We start from the raw sequence: 23,112 nt of genomic DNA on the forward strand, positions 1-23,112 counted from the left end.
CCCAACATACTATCAGACAAGTTCACAAAGCACGCAGCGAGGTCCGATGAGACGAAGCGTTGTGGTGGTTCATTTGTGCACAGAAAAGAACGCGAACATTTTTTTTTTTCACCTGCGCCGAATCATCCATGTGAAGACACTAAAGCCAGCAAAGGTAGCTACGTTCTTATTTATTTTTCTACTTTGGCTTTCATTCGCGAGGACACATTGAGCCTCTTCGATTCTTTTGTTCTCGCTACCCGCGGGCTGCCAAAGCCAGCCACAGCGCATGCGTTTTTCTCGCGTTGCCCGGACCACCGCGCTGCGCACATCGGAGCGCGATCGTTTTATTCTGGCCGAGGGTATTTTCGCCTGGCAGAGTTTTGAACTGGCTTTCTGGCTAGCAGACGAGTAAAAGGAATAATAGTCGCTCGCCGCTATTCACTGTGGGGACTTGACGGATTGCAACGCGTTCGTTTGGGCGCAACCTCTCTGGAAAATCTTGTCTCGCCAATGTAGGATACCGAGCAGTATGCGTATGGTTCTCTGTGGACGAAGCGTCTCACGTATTCTTTGGTATTCCATCGCTAGGTGCCTAAAGTAGGCATTCGTCAGTGGTCAACGTGCTTTCCTTCACGTTTTCTTCTTTTCTTTTGTTTGGGCGCCACTTATCAACAAAAGAAGTAAATACATTCGAATTCGATTTCCTTACTGCTTCTTCTTTTGCTGTAAGTAATGGACCACGTGACACTTCAGTTGCCGGATGTTCATATTATACTATTGCGATAGCAATTATGTGGACACTCCGGGCGCATTCCTGCCATCGCCATCTCCCTTATGTTCTTTATCAAGTCCAAAGGCGATAACACCTTGAACGCACGCGTCACGCTGCATGTGCGAGTGAAAGCGTAGGTGGGGGGGAGGGGGTGGCATGGGTGAGCCGATGATGGTGGCTCAGTCTTTAGTGCGCAGGGGAGAAAAGCGGGGAAGAAGCGCGCCGCCTTCCGTCGCGCGCGATTATCAGTGTGAGCGGAGGGACGGGGTGGGGGCGGTAAGGTTCTGTGATCAGTGACTCTGGGATTTCGCAGCATGTTTACTTTCCTTGTTTGACGCAGTATATTATTACGATATCATCGAGCGATGCTCAAGAGACGAGCCGCCGCGAGAACGACGATGAAGTTGGACGGTGCCCTTGGCACGAGCGAGTGTCCGCCTGGCTGCCTGGCTCCAGTGTAAATAGCGTGTAAATAGCCTCTTTCGTCTATGTCTTTCCACACGTAATATTCTGGTGGAGTTCAACAATCCCCGTCCTCACCACGGAACTCCGAAGTGGTGGGCACACTGAGCTTGTCACCATGCCTACCGATGACGAGTCCGCCTCTGCAACGGCTTTGGCTTGTCCGACTGTTCCAGTCGTCGCGGTTGTGTTCTCTGGCAGGAGGGACAGGATGTCGACGACTGGATCAAGCTCTATGAACACGTCAGTGCTAATAACAGGTGGGACCCAACGATTATGCTCGCCAATGTCATCTTTTATCTCGCGGCATACCACGCGTGTGGCACCAAACTCATGATGAAGAGATAGCCAGTTGGGACAGTTTCAAAGAAAAGATACGGGAACTGTTCGGCGACCCCATTGGGCGCAAGGTTGCCGCGAGAAAGGCTCTTGCGCCTCGTGTTCAGCCATCTACAGAGCCGTACGTTTCCGACATCCCCGACGTCTTGGCTATATGCCGCAAAGCTGACGATAATATGTCCGAAGCAGATAAAGTGGCAAATGTGCTAAAAGGCAACGCCGACGACGCTTTCAATTTGCTTGATTTCGGCAACGTCTCGACTATCGACGCCATTATAAAAGAATGCTGTCGCCTTGAACAAGCTAAGAGCCGCCGTATCTCGCACCACATTGCGCGCCTACCCAACACTGCTATACGTCGACATGTGAGGGTGGACCGTGTCAGACCACCACCTGTGACGACGTCACCCGTATTGTCCGCCAGCCTTCTCCATGATGCCTCCCGATCCGCTAGCAACTACCATTGCGATGATTCAGGCCGTCGTCAGACAGGAATTCGAAAACATGGGTCTGAACACCGTGTGTTCCACGTCCCGACCCAGCGTTCCTCAGTTAGCTAGCTGCCCTCCTCGTCCTCGGCAGCCCTTTTCTGCCACAACTCGCCGGAACCCGTCCGAACGGCGTACCGCTGATGACAGGCCGATCTTCTTCCACTGCTGCCGCATCGGCCACGTCACCCGTTACTGCCGCAACCAATGGCCACCGCCTCCTCGGACTTAAGCCTCCATTTATTCCCGCGCCTTTCGGCCTTCTGTACCCTATGCCACACGCCATGAACCCACTGCCGCTTATGCCCCTCCTCCGAACCTTCGCTACAGCCGCTCGCCCTCACCTCGACGCCATCAGTCTCGTTCGCCCAAACCCTGCCGCTTCTCTTCGCCGCCTATCGCCCCCCTCCCACCCCCCCCCCCTTCGGAACCAGCCGGAAAACTAGGCACTGCAGCTTCTGGAGGTGAAGCTGCGTTGTCAACCGTGCCTTCAAATCCTCTGTTCACGTTACATATTAACCGAAACCTTGTCGTTGACGTTGACGGCTATACTGTCACAGCACTCATTCATACAGGAGCGCATCTTTGTATTATGAGTGCTGTCTTCCGACGACGACTGAGCAAGCTCCTCACCCAAGCGTCGACACGCGTCGTCCGCGTTGCAGATGGCGGTACTCTGCCTATCATCGGCATGTGTACGGCACGTGTCAGCATCGCCGGCCGCCACACTCCTGTCCTCTTCACCGTAATTGCTGATTGCCCCCACGACCTCATTATCGGCCTCGATTTGCTTTCCGCACATTCTGCTCTTATTGACTGCTCTTCCAGTACCCTTCACCTTCAGTTGCCGATGCTCGCAGAACCTTCTGACGCACCCCACTGCCGCTTACGCCCCACCGACTTTCTTCGCCTGCCACCAAATTCCATAGCCTACCTACATTGAAGTGTTGTCTTTCCCACCAGTTCCCTATGGCGAGTACCTCGTCAGTCCTCTGCCCGACATTCCTATACTGTATGACGTCACCGTGCCTCACAGCATGCTTACTATTACTGCGAATCGTACTCACATGCCTGTCTGTAACTTTGGATTGGCATAGAAAATTCTGCCGCAAGGTATTTGCCTTGCCACCATTGATTGTCTCGGCGACCAATACGTGGCAGTGTTATCAACCGATGGCTCTCGCGAGCTTACCATGCCCCTCGCGCCAGCCTCGGGCGTCAATCCCAACATAAAGAAAATGGTTGCCATGTACCTGTCCTCTACGCAGGCTCAAGACCTTTGCGAAGTATTATCGTCCTACCGCGATATTTTCGACTTTGATGATCGCCCTTTAGGCCAGACGCTCGCGGTCAAGCATAGGATGCTTACTGGCGATGCTGCAGCTATTCACCGACGACTGTATCGAGGTTCTGCGTCGGAACGCCGAGTAATTCAAGATGAAGTGAACAAAATGCTTGATAAAAACATCATTGAGCCTTCATCGAGTTCCCGGGCGTCACCTGTGCTGTTGGTTAAGAAGGACGGCACGTGGCGCTTCTGTGTAGACTACCGTCACCTGAACAACATTAATAAGAAGGACGTCTACCAGATCCCGCTTATAGACGACGTTCTTGACTGCCTGCACGGTTCCAGCTATTTCTCGTCTATTGATCATCGTTCGGGATACTGGCAGATTGCTGTTGACGATTCCTACTTGTTATATTTAAACACCTGCGCTCCACCGTTCAAGAAGAGCTCCACGACGCACCAACGGCAGGACAACTCGGCGTATCTCGAACCTATGACCGTGTACGTCGCCGTTTTTTTCTGATCGGGCTTTGCCAGTTCCGTACGACGTTACGTTGCCGCTTGTGAACTTTGCCAACGACGCAAGAAGCCTTCCCAGCTCCCCGCTGGTTACCGGCAGCCGCTCGACATCCCTGCCGAGCCCTTCCATCGTGTTGGCTTGGACCTTCTCGGCCCATTTCCGGAATCCACATCAGGAAACAAGTGAGTAGCAGTTGCGGCGGACTACGCGACCTGCTACGCCGTAACCCGTGCTCTTCCGACCAGTTGCGCAACTAATGTTGCGGACTTCCTCCTACATGATATCATTTTGATCCATGGTTCTCCGCGTCAGTTGCTTACAGACCGCGGCCATACGTTTTTTGCCAAAGTCATCGACGACATCATGCGTGCCTGCTCAATACAGCATAAATTTACCACTTCCTACCACCACCTAAGGAACGGCCTCACTGAGCATTTGAACCGCACCCTTAAAGACATGCTGTAGAAATACGTTTCAGACGACCACCGTGACTGGGACCTGGCTCTACCTTACATTCCCTTTGCGTACAACTCTTCCCGTCTCGAAACTGCTGGCTATTCCCCGTTTTACCTCTTGTATGGCCGCGAACCGACGCTGCCACTGGACAATGTGCTTCCGTCCGCCACAGCTTCAACTAGCGATTATGCCCGTGATGCAATCGCCCATGCTGACCACGCTCGCCAACTTGCGCGCGCTCGTCTACAAGTGTCGCAAGACAAGCAGAAACAACACTACGACCTCCGTCACCGTGATGTCCATATTGTGCCCGGCGCCCTCGTGTTGCTTTGGTCACCATCACGTAAAGTCGGTCTTTTCCTGTTACACAGGCCCTTATCGCGTGCTCCGCAAAGTGACCGATGTCACCTATGAAATCGTTCTAGCCACGCCCAATACGCCCTCCGCTGTGACAACCAGTGACATTGTCCACGTTGCCCTACTCAAGCCCTACAACTCTCCATGCACCTTGGATATTTAACAGCACCGTGACGGTGCTTTTGCCGCCGCGGGGGGGGGGGGGGGGGGGGTAGTATTACGATATCATCGAGCGATGCTCAAGAGATGAGCCGCCGCGAGAACGACGATGAAGTTGGTCTGTGCCTTTGGCACGAGTGCGTGTCAGCCTGGCTGCCTGGCTCCAGTGTAAATAGCGTGTAGATAGTCTCTTTCGGCTGTGTCTTTCCACACGTCACAATATATAGTGATTTTTTCTTAGAAACCTAGAGCTATTAGAGACTTGTACGTATATTCAATGCTTTTGTTGCTAGGTTTTGTGTATATGTGCAGTGAACTTTGTTTCCAGTGACAGTCTTTTGCCTTTTATCAAGCTGTACCTTCGCATCTGTATATTCCATAATACCTTCGCATTTCTAATGTACGAAGGCGAGTCAAATCAAAGTATGCCAACACACCGCGTTCACTAATTATTCGGTTGATTATCTACGATGCATGCGCATAGCACACAGGCATCTCTGACTTACAAAAGTGACACGCAGGTGGGAGGATATATTTCCTTTATTGCTCTCATACACTGGGTTTAACCTGCTTAAGTGACATGATCGACACTCGAAAAGTTGAACGGAGTGGTGTCGTGATGTTGTTGACAGTTGAAGGTATTTCTGAGAAAGAAATTAGTAGCCGTATACGTATAGGCTTTTAGGCTGAACATTGCATTTAATTGGCCACTGTGAAGCATTGCATCAAACGGTTGAAAAAAGGACTTGAAAGTTGCAAAGATGATCCAACACCGGACGAAACCAACCGTGCAACCACCCCCAACACGATTGCAAAGGTTGATGAGCTCATTAGATAAGAACGAAGCATGAGCACCGAAAAACTGGCAGAGCATGTGAACATCACTCATGGTTCGTTTGACACCATAATTCATGAACATCTCTGTTATCGGCTCTTGTGTGCGCAATGGATTCCGAACGTTTTGAACCACCGCCAGAAGACGGAGAGGTTCGGCGCTGCATTGACTCTTCTCATCCTGTATCACAATGACTGTGATGACATCTTGTCTGCAACGTGACCGAGGACGAATCATGGTGCCACCACTACGAGTCTGAAACAGATTACAGTGAAAACATTCGAATTCACCACCCCCAAAGAAAGCGAAGACCGTCATTTCCGCCGGAAGAGTGTTGTTGGCTTCTTTTTTTTTTCGATCATCAGGGGCTATTACTGATCGAATTTGCTAAACCTTGACAGACTATGAATTGTTTCTGGTATTGTGAAATGCCGGATCGGCTGCGTGTCAAAATCAAGAACAAGCGACGTGGGAAATTGACGAATGGGGATATCTTGCTCCACGACACTGCCCGTCCCCACTTTGCTGATGTGGTTAACACAAAACTGGCAAAGTTCAACTGGGAAACGCTGCAACATCCGCCATACAGCACAGACTTGTAACCTCGGGGCTTCTACATTTTGGGGCAATTGAAAAAACAGCTCAAGGGAACCTGAATTTGTGCCTGTCGACGACGTGAAAGAGTCAGTTGTAGACATTTGAAGCAGCAACCCAAGGAGCTTTTTAAGAGGGGAATGACGCAGCTCGTTAGTAAGTGAAACAAATGTCTAAATGCTCATGGAGGCTACTTTTAAATAAAGTGCCCCGCTAGTCATACATTCCCATTGGCTCACATTCATTTGCCTCGCATTCCTAAATGCCGCAGAACTTCTGCTTTTTATACATTCACTCTGTAGAAGCTATAATTTCAGTACAGTTACCCACAATACGCGACCGGTGACAGGTTCTCCTGCGCAATACATTGGATCAAAGGAAAGCGTCATTGAGAGTTTTCACTGGCCATTGCATATGCGTGAGCATGCAAGCAAAGTTCTTGAATGTCTAACGTTCATCAAAATATTTGTCTTCATGTTCTTCATTTCATGGCCTTCACGTTTTTCATATCAGCAGCATGCACTGCTTTCCTGGTTTCAAGCTGATATAATTTTTCAGTTCGTGTGATATTTTCTGTACTTTTCAAATAGACAAAAATATGGTACCATTGATATCAGTTATTTCGGGCGCAATTTTCTGGACATACGAGTATATTTTTGCATAAATAAATACACATTTTACTTGTGTTGATAGTGCATAGCGTTCAAGAATTCGTTTTCAGCATCTTTGGCAGTGGTAATGCAGTTCAAGTATTTCATACCTCGACAAATTCAATAGGGAGGAGGCCGAGTATCAATCTGAGCCCCCTCCTTCCCATTCCCACCCCCTCCTCCCCCGATTGAACTTTCTGGCTACGCCACTGTCTGCCGTCACCGAGTGAGATGTTTACAGCTGTGTGTACGGCCGATAAACCTAATAACCTTACTTCTTATAGAGGTCTAATCATTTGTTCTCGCAACCAATACTTCGTGTTTCCTGCTAAACCGTGCGTTTTCAAATATTAAACAACGAGTGAATCTGATACTGCTTTATTCAAAAAGCGATTTTCTCATTTTTCGGAAACGCTATCAATCGGGAAGTCGGCGGCGAGCCGTAGCCCCCATTTAATGTCTCCTCTTGTTCAATTATCTTCAGGTAACCTTGGCTCAGTTATATCCGGACGCACGCCTAATTAAATTTACTGCGCTGGTCACTAACGATATAATATTAGGCATGGGATATATTCGTCAGTGTTTAGAGGTCGTAGGGAGCAGTACTGGCACGAGTTCTCTCGTAGACTACGTGCGAACACTAAGGCAAGGATTTTATAAATGTTCCGAGCACGAAGGACTTTTCGTGTCGCCAGGTCTGCTTTTCTCTTCTGCGAACAGCAATGTAAATCCATTGCGGGCTCGTCCACGTTCCTGCCAGGAGTAGTTTAACCAAACTGCACGAATTCAATCAAGGAAAGTGCTCTACTTCCTCAATCAGCCGGTCCGGCCCAGAGAAAATTATTCTCGCTTGCTGATGCAGAATTTTCGAATATGACGTCGACCAACTGTGTCAGTGTCGTTCGGTGACTCAGGACATCAACCCAACTGGCGGGATTTATTTTCCTGCATGAATCTCGGCCATGGCGGCCGCATTTCGATGGGAGCGAAATGCGAAACCACCCGTGTACTTAGATTTAGGTGCACGTTAATGAACCCCAGGTGGTAGAAATTTCCAGAGTCCTCCACTACGGCGTGCCTCATAATCAGAAACTGGTTTTAGCAGCTAAAAGCCCATAATTTAACGTTATTTTCCTGCATGCTGCAAGGCATGCAGAACTGTACATGTTCGTGTTGCAGATTTAGGTACCTGTATAGCTTTAAGCAAAAAATTATCAGGACGTCGCGCACCACCATCATTTGAATGCCATCTCGGCTGAAGAACAGCTTTGATGATTAGTGATTTAGTCCTTGTAGTCGGCATAAACTGGCCGTTGCGCTGTTGCCATTTGACGCCTTGTGCATTTTGTCTCCGAGGATGTCGAAAGCAAAAGTTAAATGCGATAATCGCTATACTCCAGAACAGCTCAAGCGAGAAATCGGACACCTTATCAAGAACGTGCCGCAGCCGAATGCTATATTTGTGTATGCGGGTAAACTAAATTGACATCACTCATATCGGCCAATCTCTTTACATATGAGACATTAACAATGAATACTGACTTTAGAAACACACCGGCGTTGTATCTAACGCATGATAGGTGCCTTCGGTTCGTCTGTACTTCCTGAACTTCAGGAAGCACTCGAACTTATTTACGCTTTAAATCAATGCAGTTAACATACATTTGTCTGTCATCCTTTCCTATCGGCGGTGCACATCTGGTTCATAACAGCTTCGTGGCCGCATCTGCACTTACGCGACGCGTACGGTGCCGGTCTATTGCAGAAACTGCCGAGCTCGTTTTCGAACGATAACGGTATAGCACTGCATTAGACGGAGTTATAGTTTACAAAGCTACAGAGCGAATGGGATGGAGTCTAGGCTGGTTGATTGAAAAATCATCAACCTTGGTTAGGAGTCCCCTTTTGATCGTTTTATCGAGGGCGCCGTGATGTTGCGATCACAGCGCTGTCTATCGTCCTGCACCTTGCTGATAGGTGGAATCGCGCTGGAGAGCGCACAGTGAACGTGCTGGTGACGACGATTGGCAAATCTTCGCGTTTTCTTGAGAGGTGCAAACAAGTTGTTGCGATTGGTAATACTTTATATTGCCGGTACCAAGCACATAACCTGAATCTAACTGCAATATTGAACAGCGATCGGCCTAGAGTCTGTGCAGGAACTCAGCCCATGGTCGAAATAGTAGGTGAGGGAAGTCTGGACATTGCCGATAATTAACATATGTGCAATGTGTTCTTAGTCTATGTCCTGCCTTCAGCTCTATCAGGGCAATCCTCGCTTGACAAGAATTGGAGGTGTCTCCGTATGTCATACGGTATGTCACACCAGCATAATCCACCCAAAAGCAGCCAACAAAAACTGACAACAAGGACAACATAGGGGAAATTACTTTTGCCTAATAAATTAAATAAAGAAGCGGTAAATAAATGGACATGAAAGTGCATGAAAAGCAACTTGCCGCAGGTGAGGACCGAACCCACAACTTTCCATTTCGCGTACGATGCTCTACCAATTGAGCTACCGCGGCGTCGTTTGCTCATCCATTTTCTTGGGTATTTATGTTTCCTAGTAGAAACCTGGGAGCGTTACCCAACGCCACCACTCACAGACCTTGGCATTGAACGTGGAACGTCCTTCCTGCCGCGGGCGTCACGAGAACGTGAAGGTTGTGGAATAAGCACAACCCACAACCTTCGCGAAATGCGAAGGTTGTGGGTTCAGTTCTTACCTGCGGCAAGTTGTTTTTTCATTGACTTTCATTTCCAATAATTTATCGTTTCTTTATTTAATTTATTAGGCAAAAGTAATTTGGTCGAATAATAAATGCGACCAAATTACCAAATTACCTGGTACCTATCCAGGTAATCCAGGTAACTAGCGAAGCTCCGAGGAAGTTGGTTTTGCTAGCATTTACAATTTTCGCGGTAGAATTTCCTAAGCACTGTCTAACTGGAACGAAAGGACAATTAGCTTGGAGTACTTGATAAAATTACCTGACGATAGTGATCGCTCATACGCCACAATCAACGAGATGCATGCGACGCGTTGAAAGAATATGCGCAATCTTAGTTCTCGAGTGGTGCTTGTGCAAGAGCACCTCACCGGCTCGACAGAGCCTAAATATGAACTACTCTCCGCAACAGCAACTATATTTTCGGAAGTAATCCAGCGCTGGAGGCACGGCGTTGGCCAGACAGCTTGCCGGAAAGATTCGTAAGCACAGGAGAGCCCATGCGTACTGGAGGCGATCGGGACACAGGGCGTGCTTGCCGAACAAAAATTAAGAAATTTTCATGTGGTTTGTCGGTACCTGTTGTTGTCATAATACGTCCTCGGTCTACTTCCACCAGAATGTTTGTTGCTAATCATAATAATGTTGAAACACATTTCGCCAGAATAAGTTTAATGTGCACCAATGAAGAAATAGATGGCCTCATTCATTCGCACAAGCTCGCCGACTCTAATACCCACCTTTCATTCATATCCCAAGTTCACCATAGGTGCCGATCCCCTCGTCGTGCACCTCATGGAAACGAAACCCTCTGTATATAAACGGGACGAAGCTGATGGAGTTCAGTCCTTTCTATTCATGCTGGCAATATAGAGCCGACGCTTGCCTGCAACCGCAGCGCTGGAGTTCACAGAGTCTCCAGGGCTAGAGGGGCACTTTGCAATCGCGTGTAAAGTTATTTTTCCGGGTAAATATAGCCAGGGGTAGTCTGTTGACCATGAGTCACCTGACATCGCAGCCATCACAGACGGAACACACTCGAACCAAACAAATTCGAAATCACCACGTTACGATTCCAAGCTTCCGCCGGGAGAAACGGCGATCAGCACGTACCATTGCGAGGAGGATAGCGGCGCGGCGGGCTCGTTCGAGGCACCGTTGCTCCTTGCCGATAAAAATGTATTGAGGAGAGGCTCACGCTAGGGTACCTAAACTTGTAAAGCTGCGTTCTTGTTTGCTCAGACAGCTCATCACAAAGTTGTTTTTTTTTGCAATTAGCATTATTTACCTACATCAGAAGCTTTCAGCTTGTCTATCTCTGCATGTATATATATATATATATATATATATATATATATATATATATATATATATATATATATATATATATATATATATGTATATATATATATAGACATACATAGGTAATAGGTAACAATATGTAGGTAATATTATAAATAATAACAATAATAAAAAATGACGTATATATATATATATATATATATATATATATATATTGAAGTGTACAGTACTCATAGAGCCCCCTCGGTGGCAGAAGAGTCTGAACTAGGGCCATCAGGCGTATAAGCTCGACAATGGTAGCCGCGAAATCAACGCCGTTACCTGATAAATAAAGTGCAAATCTCTGTGGGCCTTCTGTTGCTCCAAGTTGTGTCATGCTGCGAAGCAGCTCAGTTGGTTTTCTGTGACCAAGTTCGTCCGATGAGAAGAGCTGTTGAATCCGTCGCGACTCAGAGTCAGTGTTGCGCCGTAGTACCTGCCACTTAATGGTGTTGTACTGATCATGGGTGTAGTATCTAGCAAAATGTCGCGGACCGAAGCTGGAGCGGTCGGCTTAGGCGCACTCATGAGATTGTCGTACTTGGCAGCCTGAGATCTGACTTGGTGACGGCAAAACTTCGCTTCAAATGTGGCCGAAGGAGAGTTCACATTCCGAGGGCCAGAAATTGGGAGGTTTGAGCGTTGCGACCGAAGACGTTCGGTTTTCTTCGAGACGTCGTTGTTGGGCGGCCGGTTCCATGGCGTAGAGAAGGAACTTGGTATACGTATACAGTTGTGATGTGGTGCCACGCCCGGGTCACCAACTTGTAGCAACAGAATGCCCACAAGGAATGGCAGCCTATTTATCACGTGGCTACCTTGATGCCCCAGCTACCATCGTGGAACCTATATGCCTATGCACTAGTCCAGCCTCTTCTTCTTCCACCAAGGGGGCTCTATAAAGTACTGTCCACTACAATACATACCCTCTCAAGCCGGCACTGTTGCCAAAGTTGTCTGCGACTTTTGACCAATACCTTAGTGCTCATGGTCGGGATGCGTTCGTCGTGTTTCCTTCGTCGTCACTGCAGTTGTGCCATCCGGCTCCCGTCGTGCCGTCGGTGTCACGCCATCGTTGTCGTGCATTCGTTGTGACACCACCGTGGCAGTGCCACTGGCCCTATATATATATATATATATATATATATATATATATATATATATATATATATATATATATATATATATATATATATATATATATATATAGCTGCATGTTACAGCTCAGCCTCCTCCTTAAGAGGCAGGTTTACCTCGGGTGCTCCTATTTAAGTGCATGTAGAAGGGGAATTCGTTTTTCCCTGCAACCACTTCACCAAATTTGAGGAGGTTTGTTGCATTTCAAAGAAAAAGTTTAATTGTAGTGACTACTGGCTTCGAATTGTTCATTTAGGCGGTCAATTGTTTATTAAAAATTGGCCAAAATTGAAAATTTTCAGACAACGAAACTATCAAGTTTAAAACTCCGTGACTCAACAATGAAAAATAATACCACAATTCTGTGAATTGCATCTAATAGTACATCTACAACGGACAAAATAGATATGTTACCCATGAATCTCAAAAAAAGTTAGTATTGTGGAAATACGGCTTTTGCAGAACCCTTGTACACGACGTAACCGATTCATGTAAGGTACAAATTTACACAGCAAACTTGTCCGCTTTGACTGTTGTAATAAATGCCGTTTACAGAGCCACAATATCGGTTCTTCATGCATAGCTATTAGTTTGTAAACTTCATGCTTCTATTTTTTCAAACTTTCGAATTTTCCAAAATGTTTTAAACAAAATTCAGGCCCTAAATCGAAGTTCTGTTTCCAACAGACACTAGGATTTAACTTGCTCTCTCAAATGCAACCAATTTCAATAAAAGCGATTAGCAGGATTACCTCAGAAAAGCGTTTCTGTGTTTTACAAGTATTTGAATAGGCCGCGTCGGATTGGGCCCGAGCTAAAGCTTCCACCTAAACAATTTATCGAGGGATCAAATACATGAATTATAACTGCATTGTCATCGCCAAAGATGCTGCAAACGAATTCTTGAAAGCTACGCTCTGTAAATACAAGTAAAATATGTATTTTTTCATACTCGTATGTGCCAAAAATTGTGCCCAACATAACTGACGTCAATGCTTCCATGTGTTTTGTCCATTTATTAAGTAAAGAAAATATCACACGTACTTTAGAACTATATCAGCTCGAAACCAGGAAAGCAGTGCATGCCGCTGATATGAAACATTAAAAGGCAATGAACTGAACAAGTTGAGAACAAATATGTTAATGAAACTTTGTCATTCAAGAACCGTGCTTACATTCTTGTATATATGCAATGGCCAGTGAAAAATCTCAATGACGCTGTCGTTTCTTCCAATGTATTACGCAGGAGTTGCTGTCCCTTGTCGTGTATCGTGAGTAATTGCACCGAAGTTATAGTCGCGACAGAGAGCACATATAGAAAGCAGGAGTTCTGCAAGATATATGAGGGCAAGTCAAATGACAAAATAGTGTCACTGAAAACAAAGTTCACTGCATGTATACACAAAACCTCGCAACAAGATATTTAAGTATACGTATAAGTCTCCAATGAGTCTATGTATGTAAGAAGTAACTGTATATAATGCGTCAAACAAGGCAAATAAACATGTTGCACAATCATAGATTCACAGAATCCTAGATTCCGCCCCCATTCCATCCACTCCCCCCGATGCATTGCGCGCGACGGAAGGCGGCGCGCTTGTTCCCCGCTTTTCTCATTTGCGCACACACGACTGAGCCACCATCGTCGGCTCACCCATTCCACCTCCCCTCCTACGCTTTCACTCGCACATACAGCATGCAGCGCGTGGTCACGATGTTATCACCCTTGGACTTTATACGAAACATGAGGGCGAAGGCAGGAATGCGCTTGGAGTGTCCATATAATTGCTTTCGCAATAATATAATAAACGTATCCGGCAACTGTAGCGTCCCGTCGCGCATTACTTTCCGCAAAAGAAGTATCAAAATCGAACTTTCACCATGCGACATTTCGCTGCGCCGCAACAATATATTTTTTCTGTGAGGCGCAGGCACCGAAATGAAAAAAAAAAACGCATAGGAAAGTATGTTGGCCAGAATCTAATGTTTACTTCGGGCACCTAATGGGGCAACGCAAGGAATACCGAAGAACACATGAGACGCTTGGTCCACTTGGTCCATACGCATACTGCTCAGTATCCTACAGCGGCGAAACAAGACTTTCCGGAAAGGTTCTGCTCGAGGAATGCGGTGCAATCCTTCGAGTCCCCACAGTGATGGCGGCGAGCGACCATTGTTTTTTTTTCTCGTCTGCTAGCCAGAAAGCGTCAAAAACCCTGTCCGGTGAAAATCCACTCGGCCAGAGCAAACCGAACGCGCACCGAAGTGCACCGCATGGTGGTCGGGGCCATACGAGAAAAACGTATGCGCTCTGGCTGGCTCTGGCAGCCCGCGGGTAGGGTAGCGAGAACAAAAAAAAATTGAAGAGGCTCAATGTGTCCTCGCGAATAAAAGTCAAAGTAGAAAAATAAATAAGAACGTAGTTACTTTGGCTGGCTTTAGTGTCTTGACATGGTTGTTCTGGCGTAGGTTAAGAAAAGTGTTGATATTTTTTATGTGACATGACGGCACAAATGAACCACCCCAATGCTTCGTCTCATTGGACCTCGCTGCCTGCTTTGTCAACTCGTCTGCTAGTGCGTTGATTTGGCTTGTCTCGTTGTGTGTTCCGATGTAAGACTTTAGAAAAGTCAATAGACCTTTGGCGTCAAATGTTTATAACAACATTAAACCCACAAAGTTCCGCAATTGAAAATCTAAAGCACAACTTTGGAAATGTCAATGCACCTTTCACATCAAGAGCTTATGAGATTTATACCCATAAAGTTTCGCAATTAATATCCATGCGCTCCATAGACTCCGTGGCCTCAGTGAGATGCCGCGGCGAGCCCGCTTACCATCAAAGCGCCCTTGAAACTTTGTGCTCGGATGGGACTACTTGGAGTTATGTGACTCCCGGTGTATGGGCGTTGCCACGAAATCCAGCCCGAGTTGGCAATCCTCGCGGTTAAATGTCTTTTCGAGCGTCTAGGAGACATTCTAGACAAAATCCAGAGTGATTTCCGGCGCCGGGGGTCGCTTTGGTCGGCGGTGCATGGACAGCAAAAAAAATTTCGGGGGGGGGTGTGCTGAAGCCCCATAAGCCCCCCCCCCCCCCCCCTGGCTACGCCCCTGCACCGTGGCGATGCCCGTCCTGGCTGTTCAGTCGTCGTTATTCCATCTTGGTGGTCAGGTCCTTTTTATGCCGTCGTCGTCACGCTTTACACTTCGACCAAGTAGTGCAAGTTGTGCAATAGCTTGGGCCCCTAGGTACATCCTCGTGGTCGCAATTCCGTCGTGGTCGTTGTATCGCCGTCATTCCAGCTTTATAAGCCGACTCTCTCCATGCCACCATCCTCACGCCATCTTCGTGATGCAGGAGTCATGCATTCTTTCTCACGTCACCATCGTAGCGCCATCATGGCCATGCCATTGTCGTCATTTTAACTTTGCTATCCGACTCTCATCCTGCCGCCACCATCCCGCAAAGTGTCGTCACACAGTCATCGCTGCACCATACTGTTGTCATGCCATTGCCTTCATACAGTCGTCTCCATGCAGTCATCATAAATCGTCGAATGCCATCGCGGTCATGCGACCCTCGTTATTTCAACTTCATCACGTTACTCGCATCACGCAGTCATCAGCTATTATCATCGCAAAGTCGTTGTCATATCATTGTCGTGATGCCGGCATCGTCATAGCGCCTTCGTCGATCCATCGACATCATTTTTTGTTCGTCATTCTTTCGTGAACATGATGTCGCTTAATCCTGATCGTGCCGTCATTTTCGTACCATCGTGATCAGACAGTTGCTATCACCATTCCGTTGCCGTACCGGTCGTCGTCATGCCGTCGTGATCGTGCTATCGTCGTTTTTCCAGCTTCATCATGCAGTTGCCCTCATAGTATTATCGTCACGCCATCGTCGGCGTGTACTAGTCGTCATCTCATCGACGTCAAGTCATCGTCCGGCTGTGATCGTTATACCATTGCCATCATTTAGGAATTGACGTACCATTGATTTCATGCCGTCACTGTTACACTCCATTTCTTGGACCCGGCAAGTGCAACAGCCAAGTTGGGCAATATCGGAGAATGACGCATATAGCCAAAGGAACGAATGTCTCGTAGTGACCACTACACATGTCAAATAAACGTGACTTCAGGAATGCGGTGCGTCAATGCATTGCTCGAATGCTACACACATTATCGTCGACTGTAATCTAGGTCGTCCTCGAAAACGTACGTGCTTTGATTGCTTTGATAAGTGCAAATATCAACCTCGTGAAATAACTGTTATAGTTGATGTGTTTGCCTATGTGCTTTTTAACCGCTCGTACAATTTTGTGATCTCAGTTGATACCTGTGCTAATTAAATATTCCCTTCATCAAATTCTGATAAGAGGCCCTCCCGCAGTTTTAACTTGCGGAGCTCCTCCTGAAAATGCATCGCTCTTCATTTAGGTCTTGTGCGTGAGATTGTATTTGCGCAGTTGAAACTCGATTGAACGAAGTAATGAACACAATTCAATTATTTCATTAAATCGGGCAGTTCGGCAAATCAACTAAGGGATTTTTTGGCCCTTCGAAATCTAAAACTGTAAGGTAGCGACATCAAAAAGGTATCGCAGCGTCGTATTTGCCTCTAACCCATGCCTGCGCGTGTAAAAAGACCTCGAGGGTGGCCCAACTACCACCACCCCTAGCGCCATCTGGTACCTAAGAGTGCTAGCGACTGCTGAGTACGTTGTTTCCTGCGTGGGTGGGGCATGCAGCCTCGTCAAAGTAAAGCTAGAGCCGTGACTAGGGTGTCTAGATATTTAAATGCGATAGCGTTAGAGCGCATGCGCGAAGAAAAACCCGTCGGCGTCAAAATGAGACAGAAATCTGTTTTTATTGCAGATTTATTTCTGGAAAATATTAGCTAAATCGGGTATAATGCAGGCTAGTTTCGTTAATTCCGGTTGATGACAACGTTCAACCTTGTGATTACTTGCCCGGGAATGGAAATTTCTTCGCTAGATCTTGACCTTCCTAAAACAGGTTTCGTTATATCGAGTTTTTTGTATAAAAAGAATTCATTGTGATTTTAGTTCTGTCACTGTTTTTACTTATTTCATTTCAGAGAACGCTCCGTATGGTGTACGTGTCAACTCAATCCCGTAAGAGCATTATGCGCTGGATTTGCGCAATCCACTCTTTCCTGTTTCAAGGTTTCCCTACAGACAATGACTAACACAATTATTATAAAAGCTTTGCTGATCGTACTGCACTGTGGAAATTGATCTTATACGAAGCAATTGGCAGGTAGCTTGTGATCCTGCATTGTGATCCTGGTGTGACACGAGCGTGTGAGCGATGACAACAGCAACGCGACGACGACGATGAAGGAGATACAATAGTGACAATGGCACGAATCATTTTTTGTACGCCACCGAAGAAAGAATATGGTGCTGCACTGAACAGGACTTTAATGTCCTGCTATGTTTATGTTTCTGCTGTGCACTGCTTACAAGCAACGCCTAAATTTAAACACCAGATTAGGCTACGCACCGTATTAAACGCCGACGCAACGATGTTAAATGCTATCAGTGATGCTCGTGGTGGTAACAATGATGATGAAAGGCGTATGCCATATACATGCGGTAACCTATTATGTAAGAATAAAACAAAATCATCCTAGCTGACTGGCCAGCAATAGGTGTATGTCCAGTGGCCCAGGATAGGGTAGGATAAATATTAAAAACTAAGAAAATGAAGGAAATAAATAGGAATATCTTCATCCTCATTATCATCAGCCCATTTTTATATCAGCGGCAGAATGAAGGTCTCTTCCAGCGATATCCAAATAACCCTGTGTTGCGGTAACTAATCCAAAGTGCGCCTTGCACATTTTCTAATTTCCGCACACCTCAAAACCTTCTGTCGTCTTCAACTGCACGGTCCCTGCTCTTGCGACCCATTCTGTATTTCCAATTTTCCACCGCTTGTTCGCCCCACGATTCACATGACTTACCCCGCTTCATTTTTTTCTCCTAATATCAGCCTATCGTTTGACTCAATTTCGTGTATGATCGAAACCTCTCTATTCTTATCTCTTTCAATTACACCTTACATCTTTAGTGGAAAGCTTCCTTATTAACGTCTCAGTTTCTCCCCATTTGTTAATAAGATTGGTCCTGCTACCAAAACGTTGGCCAGCCTTTCTGAGGAACCTTGTGATCACGGTCTTCTGTGAGCACTTCACCTGAATGAATGTGCTCCTGCAGATACTCTAGGGAGTGAGCGTCAATTAATTATTTTTTGCTCGCCAGGCTTTCGAAGATTACCTTTGTGTTCTGCTCATTATTCTTCGACGTTACTCTTACATATTCTTCGTTAGGGTCGACAGTAATTTCTTAAAACTCGTCTCCAACCAACTGAAGTATGTTCGCCGTGTATCCGTTGGATAGCCGGCGTCTATGCGCAAATCTAATAGCCTCATTATTTATTCTAACTATGCAGTGAAAAGCATAGGGCAAATTGAGTCTTCCCGGCTGACCCCTTTCTTGATATGTATTTTCCTACTCGCCTTGTGGAGGTTTATGGTGGCAGTGAAATCAGCAGCTATTTAGGAAGATATCCATGTATCCTTCCTGTACTCCTTGATTACGCAATACGTGTTTGACTGGTGCTATCCCTACTGGACCAAACACCTTTTTCATAACCTATGAAAATCTTTTTTAGAGGTTGCTTGAGCTGCCCAGATTGCCAATTTACCTGATTTTTGATGGAGGGGAGTCAGCGTAGAATACCTCTTTTTGAAGACGGCATGCTCTCTTGGTTGATTGGTCAAGTGTTACTTTGATAATCTTGGGAATTGCCTTATTGAATATTTTCTACAACACTGAGAACAAGCTATCGTGACTACACTTCCTCAATTCTTTAACGCCTCCCTTCTTATGGATTAGTATAATGTTGAAAGTCTTCAGGCTCTCCGGTACATCTGATGTTACCAGGCCTTGCGCACGAAGGGCCGCAAGCTTTTGAAGAGTAATATTATGTCCATATTTGAATAAATCAACTGTTATTCAATGTTATCCTGGCCTGACATGTGTCGAAAAGTCCTTCTAAATTCCTCGCTAGTTGCACAAAGATCCCCTCTGTCCAGTTCGTCACCACTTCCAAGGAATACTAGGCAGCTGTTTCAAGTACTGTACACTTCAGTATAGAAAACTTCCACTGCCTTTATTAAGCTATCGAAATTGCTGATGGCATCACTCTGCTGATCTCCCGCTAAGAACACCTTGCCCTGCCCGATAGCACGTTGTCTTCTCACGGATGCACGCTGTGTCCATTTTTTACTGCTTCCTTAATCATTCGTACCCTTGTAGTTTCGAGTATCACTTAGTTTCTGCTTGTTTATCAGCTTTGGCCCTTCAGCAAATTCTGCGATCTCTTCAGCTAGACACGTTCATGCGCTATCATTTCTTCATTAGGTCGTTTGTTACTTTGGGAGGGCTTATCTGGTGCCTTAGTTCGAACTTCAATTTCTTCATCTCAAATCGACCTACTTAGAGTTTCACAAAATACATAAGCGTTATTTTCATGTGACTGTTCCAGAGCTACATATTTTTGCGAGCACAAGCATGAATTCATCTTCTATTACCCTGACAGCGTCTAGCTTTATCTGTTTTTTACTTCTTTTGCTCTTTCTTTCATGTGATATCTCCCTTGCTCTAACCTGTGATCACTGCCGTTTGCTATACCTTACACTTCTACAAGCTGTACTAGGCTGGTACGGGCAGTGTATGAAACCTGCACCCTGTTTTGTTTCTATATTAATTCTTGTGCGGCTCCAATTTCTTTTACGGCGCTTCCCGAAGTCGGTATTCATTATTCGAAGTCAATTCCGTTCCCCTGAATTTGACAGTATCTCTCCCCTACTATTTCTGGAGCCTAGTTGCCGATCACGTGTTCTCAGCCGAATTTCTTGCAACTTTCACGTTAAAGTCAGCAATGCATACAGTGGATTGGGTTATTCAGTATACCTCACTGTTTATGCAACACATAAAAAACTGCTCTATTTCTTCATTTCATGACTGTAGGTCGGAGTGTGGGCTGGTAATACATTTAGTTAACATATCCTATTTAGCTTTATTACGACGGTGGCCACGCTGTCGATCGTCGGCTGATCTGATTGTCAAAACTTTCTTGCATCTTGTGCACACACGAACTCTTAAGTGCTAATTCTATACATGACGATGCAATACCTCTTTTCACAATCTTCGAGTGCGCAGACCTGAAGGACAACAGTTCCTTTTTCGCACGAGGTTGACTTTTGGCAGCTAGGTTCCCTATGTCGCTTTTGACTGCAGTGGCTGAAGCTCTGATCCAGAGAAGTAAAACCACAAAAAGGCCGGCCGCCGAACGTGAAACGCGAAGGCCTGCGGTGGTCCCTTATATAGATAAGGTGACCCATCAACTCAAGAAAGTTGCTTGCAGACATGGCGTTCCTTTGGCAATTTCTGCGCCAAACAAGCTTTCAAAGCTATGTTCCCGCACCTGCGGAGAGAACAGAGGAGGATGCCAAATTCGGCATGATGCCTCATACGTGTCGTGCGCTGTGGGCGTGGTTTATGGCATTGCACTCTCATGTGGTAAGACCTACGTTGGCCAGACAGTGCGTTGCCTCGATGAGCGACTCAGGGAACATGCGCAAAAAGTAAACGAAAATGTAGATAAAGAAGCGCACCTAGTTGCGCATATAAACTCTTGCAGCAATTGCGAGGTGCGACTTGATCGGACCATAATTCTTGGAAAAAGCAAGAATGAACATGCGCGGCTTGCCTTAGAGGCCTATCACATAAAAATACAAGGAAATAATTGCGTTAGTGACACATCGTTGTCCCTGCACCAATCAGAATCTGTTTTCCTACGTTTACGTATACGATAAGTTGGCAGATGTCAGTAATGTATTCTCTGCGCCTGCACGATTATGTGGCCTAGGTATATATATGCATCGACGACGAAAGGAAAACATAATTTGTTAGTCAGTAGCAGTGTGTGTCCTGGCTTTCTTTAGTGGCTCGTCTTAGATGTTTGCGCTGTTACGTTTAGTTCAGAAGTATGTAGTAACTAGGCCCAAATGAAGCGTTACCGAACAGTCGCGTACAAAAAAAATTATTGAGAAGGAATTGAAAAATTGTTGGTCAATGTTGAGTTTTTATTGAGGAATTATTGAGAGTATGATGGAGAATTGTTGGTTTGAGTGTTGAGCACTCTTGAATATTGGCCACTAAAATCGAATTGAAACACCATTGGGTACCTGAATGTTGAATAATTGTTAAGTTACCATTGAAAGTCAATTGTGCTTAAACACCCCGTTGTGTTCGTTTTGTTGAATGGTTAATGAGTTACCATTGATTCTGCGTTGAACTAACGTTGTGGTAGTTCTGTTGAGCGGCTGTTGAGTTATTATTGCCACAGCATTGAAAAGCATATTGTGGCACAGTTGAGATACCATTGAGATTTCAGAAGTCACCATTGAAATATGATTGACGTTTCGTTGGGCTAGTGTATTTTTATTCATATATTGAAATTGCTTCGCTGTTCACACTTGCATGCCTTGTGCCTGCTCGTAACTTTCCCAAACACAAAAAAATTCAAAGGAGAGACTGATCAACTTGAAGTACCTTTATTTACACTAAAGATGCGTGCACGTGAAACATTATTACCGTACATAAGGCACCACTACATCGAACCTGGAGACATAGGCTAGTACCTACAGCACTCTAGCAGTGTAAATACATCTGAAAAAACATATACATATGAATCCAATCAAAACGATCATTGTGCTCTTCACTTTCGACTTAAGTTTATGACTAGAATGCAAAGCGACTCAAAAGGCAGGGCTTAAGCATACCTTTGTAACAACCAACTTTGAACACATCAACACTTGGAGCTGCTTGCATGTGAATACACAAAAGACATCTGAATCTGTTACATTATTGTTGCGCACACTAACACATCACAGGAAGAGCTATGGCTGACTGTGAGAAGGCAAAATAACCAAATCGAAACAAATGACTTCACGTAAATATATACAACCTTTAGCACACGTCTTTCCCCACGATTAAAATTTAATGAAGTACCAAAGTAGACTTGCCTGAGCTTTGTCTTCGAAATATATATATTTTCATGTTGCCCAATTATTTTATAAAATAACATCACTCAACTTAGCTATTATTTGACGAGACATCATTTAGAATGTTGTCGGGCATGATGAACACCTGAATCGTGTTTCTGACAAGCCAGGATCGCTTTCTGCAGAAATAAACTGGTAAAGCTTTTGTGTAATGAAAGCAGCTTATCTCCCTGGCACAAGTCAAAAACAAACAGTACACAATTTGATTATGTTAATTTGGGGTATAGAAGAGTTCGTTAGTGCCATTTCCTCAATTTAGTAAGCTCATTTTCAGGTAATCTTTCTGGACTTGCACAAACCTAATTAAAGCACTTTTTGGGGCCTTTTTTCCTATACCCAGCAACTAAGTGCTACCTCAGTCAATAAAGAGATAAGGAAAGGCTAATACCGTGAACGATAACAGAAAAAATAATTCTTTAGCACAGAAAATTGGTAGTAACACATGGCTAACACAATTCCAAACTGCCAATAAATGGTCACCTGCACTTTCAGTATCAAGCACCCCAGAAATAGTCAAAGTATGAGAAAAGGTTCCAATGACTCGACAGCCACATTGCTGAGACAGTGAAAAACGCCAGTAAATGTATATACGAAACACCAATTACCTCAATTTCGCAGATAAAATGTTATTAAAATAGCACCAGAATGTTGCTGCATAAAATACATAAAGGTTGCATAAAAATTGGGACAAAGCAGTAACTGAAAGACAGAGGGAGCTACAGCACCCATGTTGAAAAAGATTACAAGGAAAATGATATATATGCATATTTAAGTTTACAATTTTCGCTCCAACATATGGAAAAAGAACGTATGCACTTAGAGCATAAAAATG

At 45.5% G+C, this 23,112-nt stretch overlaps 1 protein-coding gene across 2 annotated transcripts in view; it reads left to right on the top strand.

The window, feature by feature from the left end:
* Positions 1-23,112, top strand: part of LOC135900993 (uncharacterized oxidoreductase TM_0325-like) — a 75,624-nt gene that overhangs the window by 47,639 nt on the left and 4,873 nt on the right. Inside the window, exon 6 of one of the 2 annotated variants that reach the window (XM_065430619.1) lies at positions 17,220-17,256. In XM_065430619.1, coding sequence (XP_065286691.1) covers positions 17,220-17,256 — 37 coding nt within the window. The remainder of the gene's footprint in view (positions 1-17,219; positions 17,257-23,112) is intronic. The other variant, XM_065430618.1, reaches the window with a different exon arrangement.

Source organism: Dermacentor albipictus, chromosome 2 (assembly GCF_038994185.2).
Source record: "Dermacentor albipictus isolate Rhodes 1998 colony chromosome 2, USDA_Dalb.pri_finalv2, whole genome shotgun sequence".
In the NCBI taxonomy this organism is placed as follows: Eukaryota; Metazoa; Arthropoda; class Arachnida; order Ixodida; family Ixodidae; genus Dermacentor; species Dermacentor albipictus.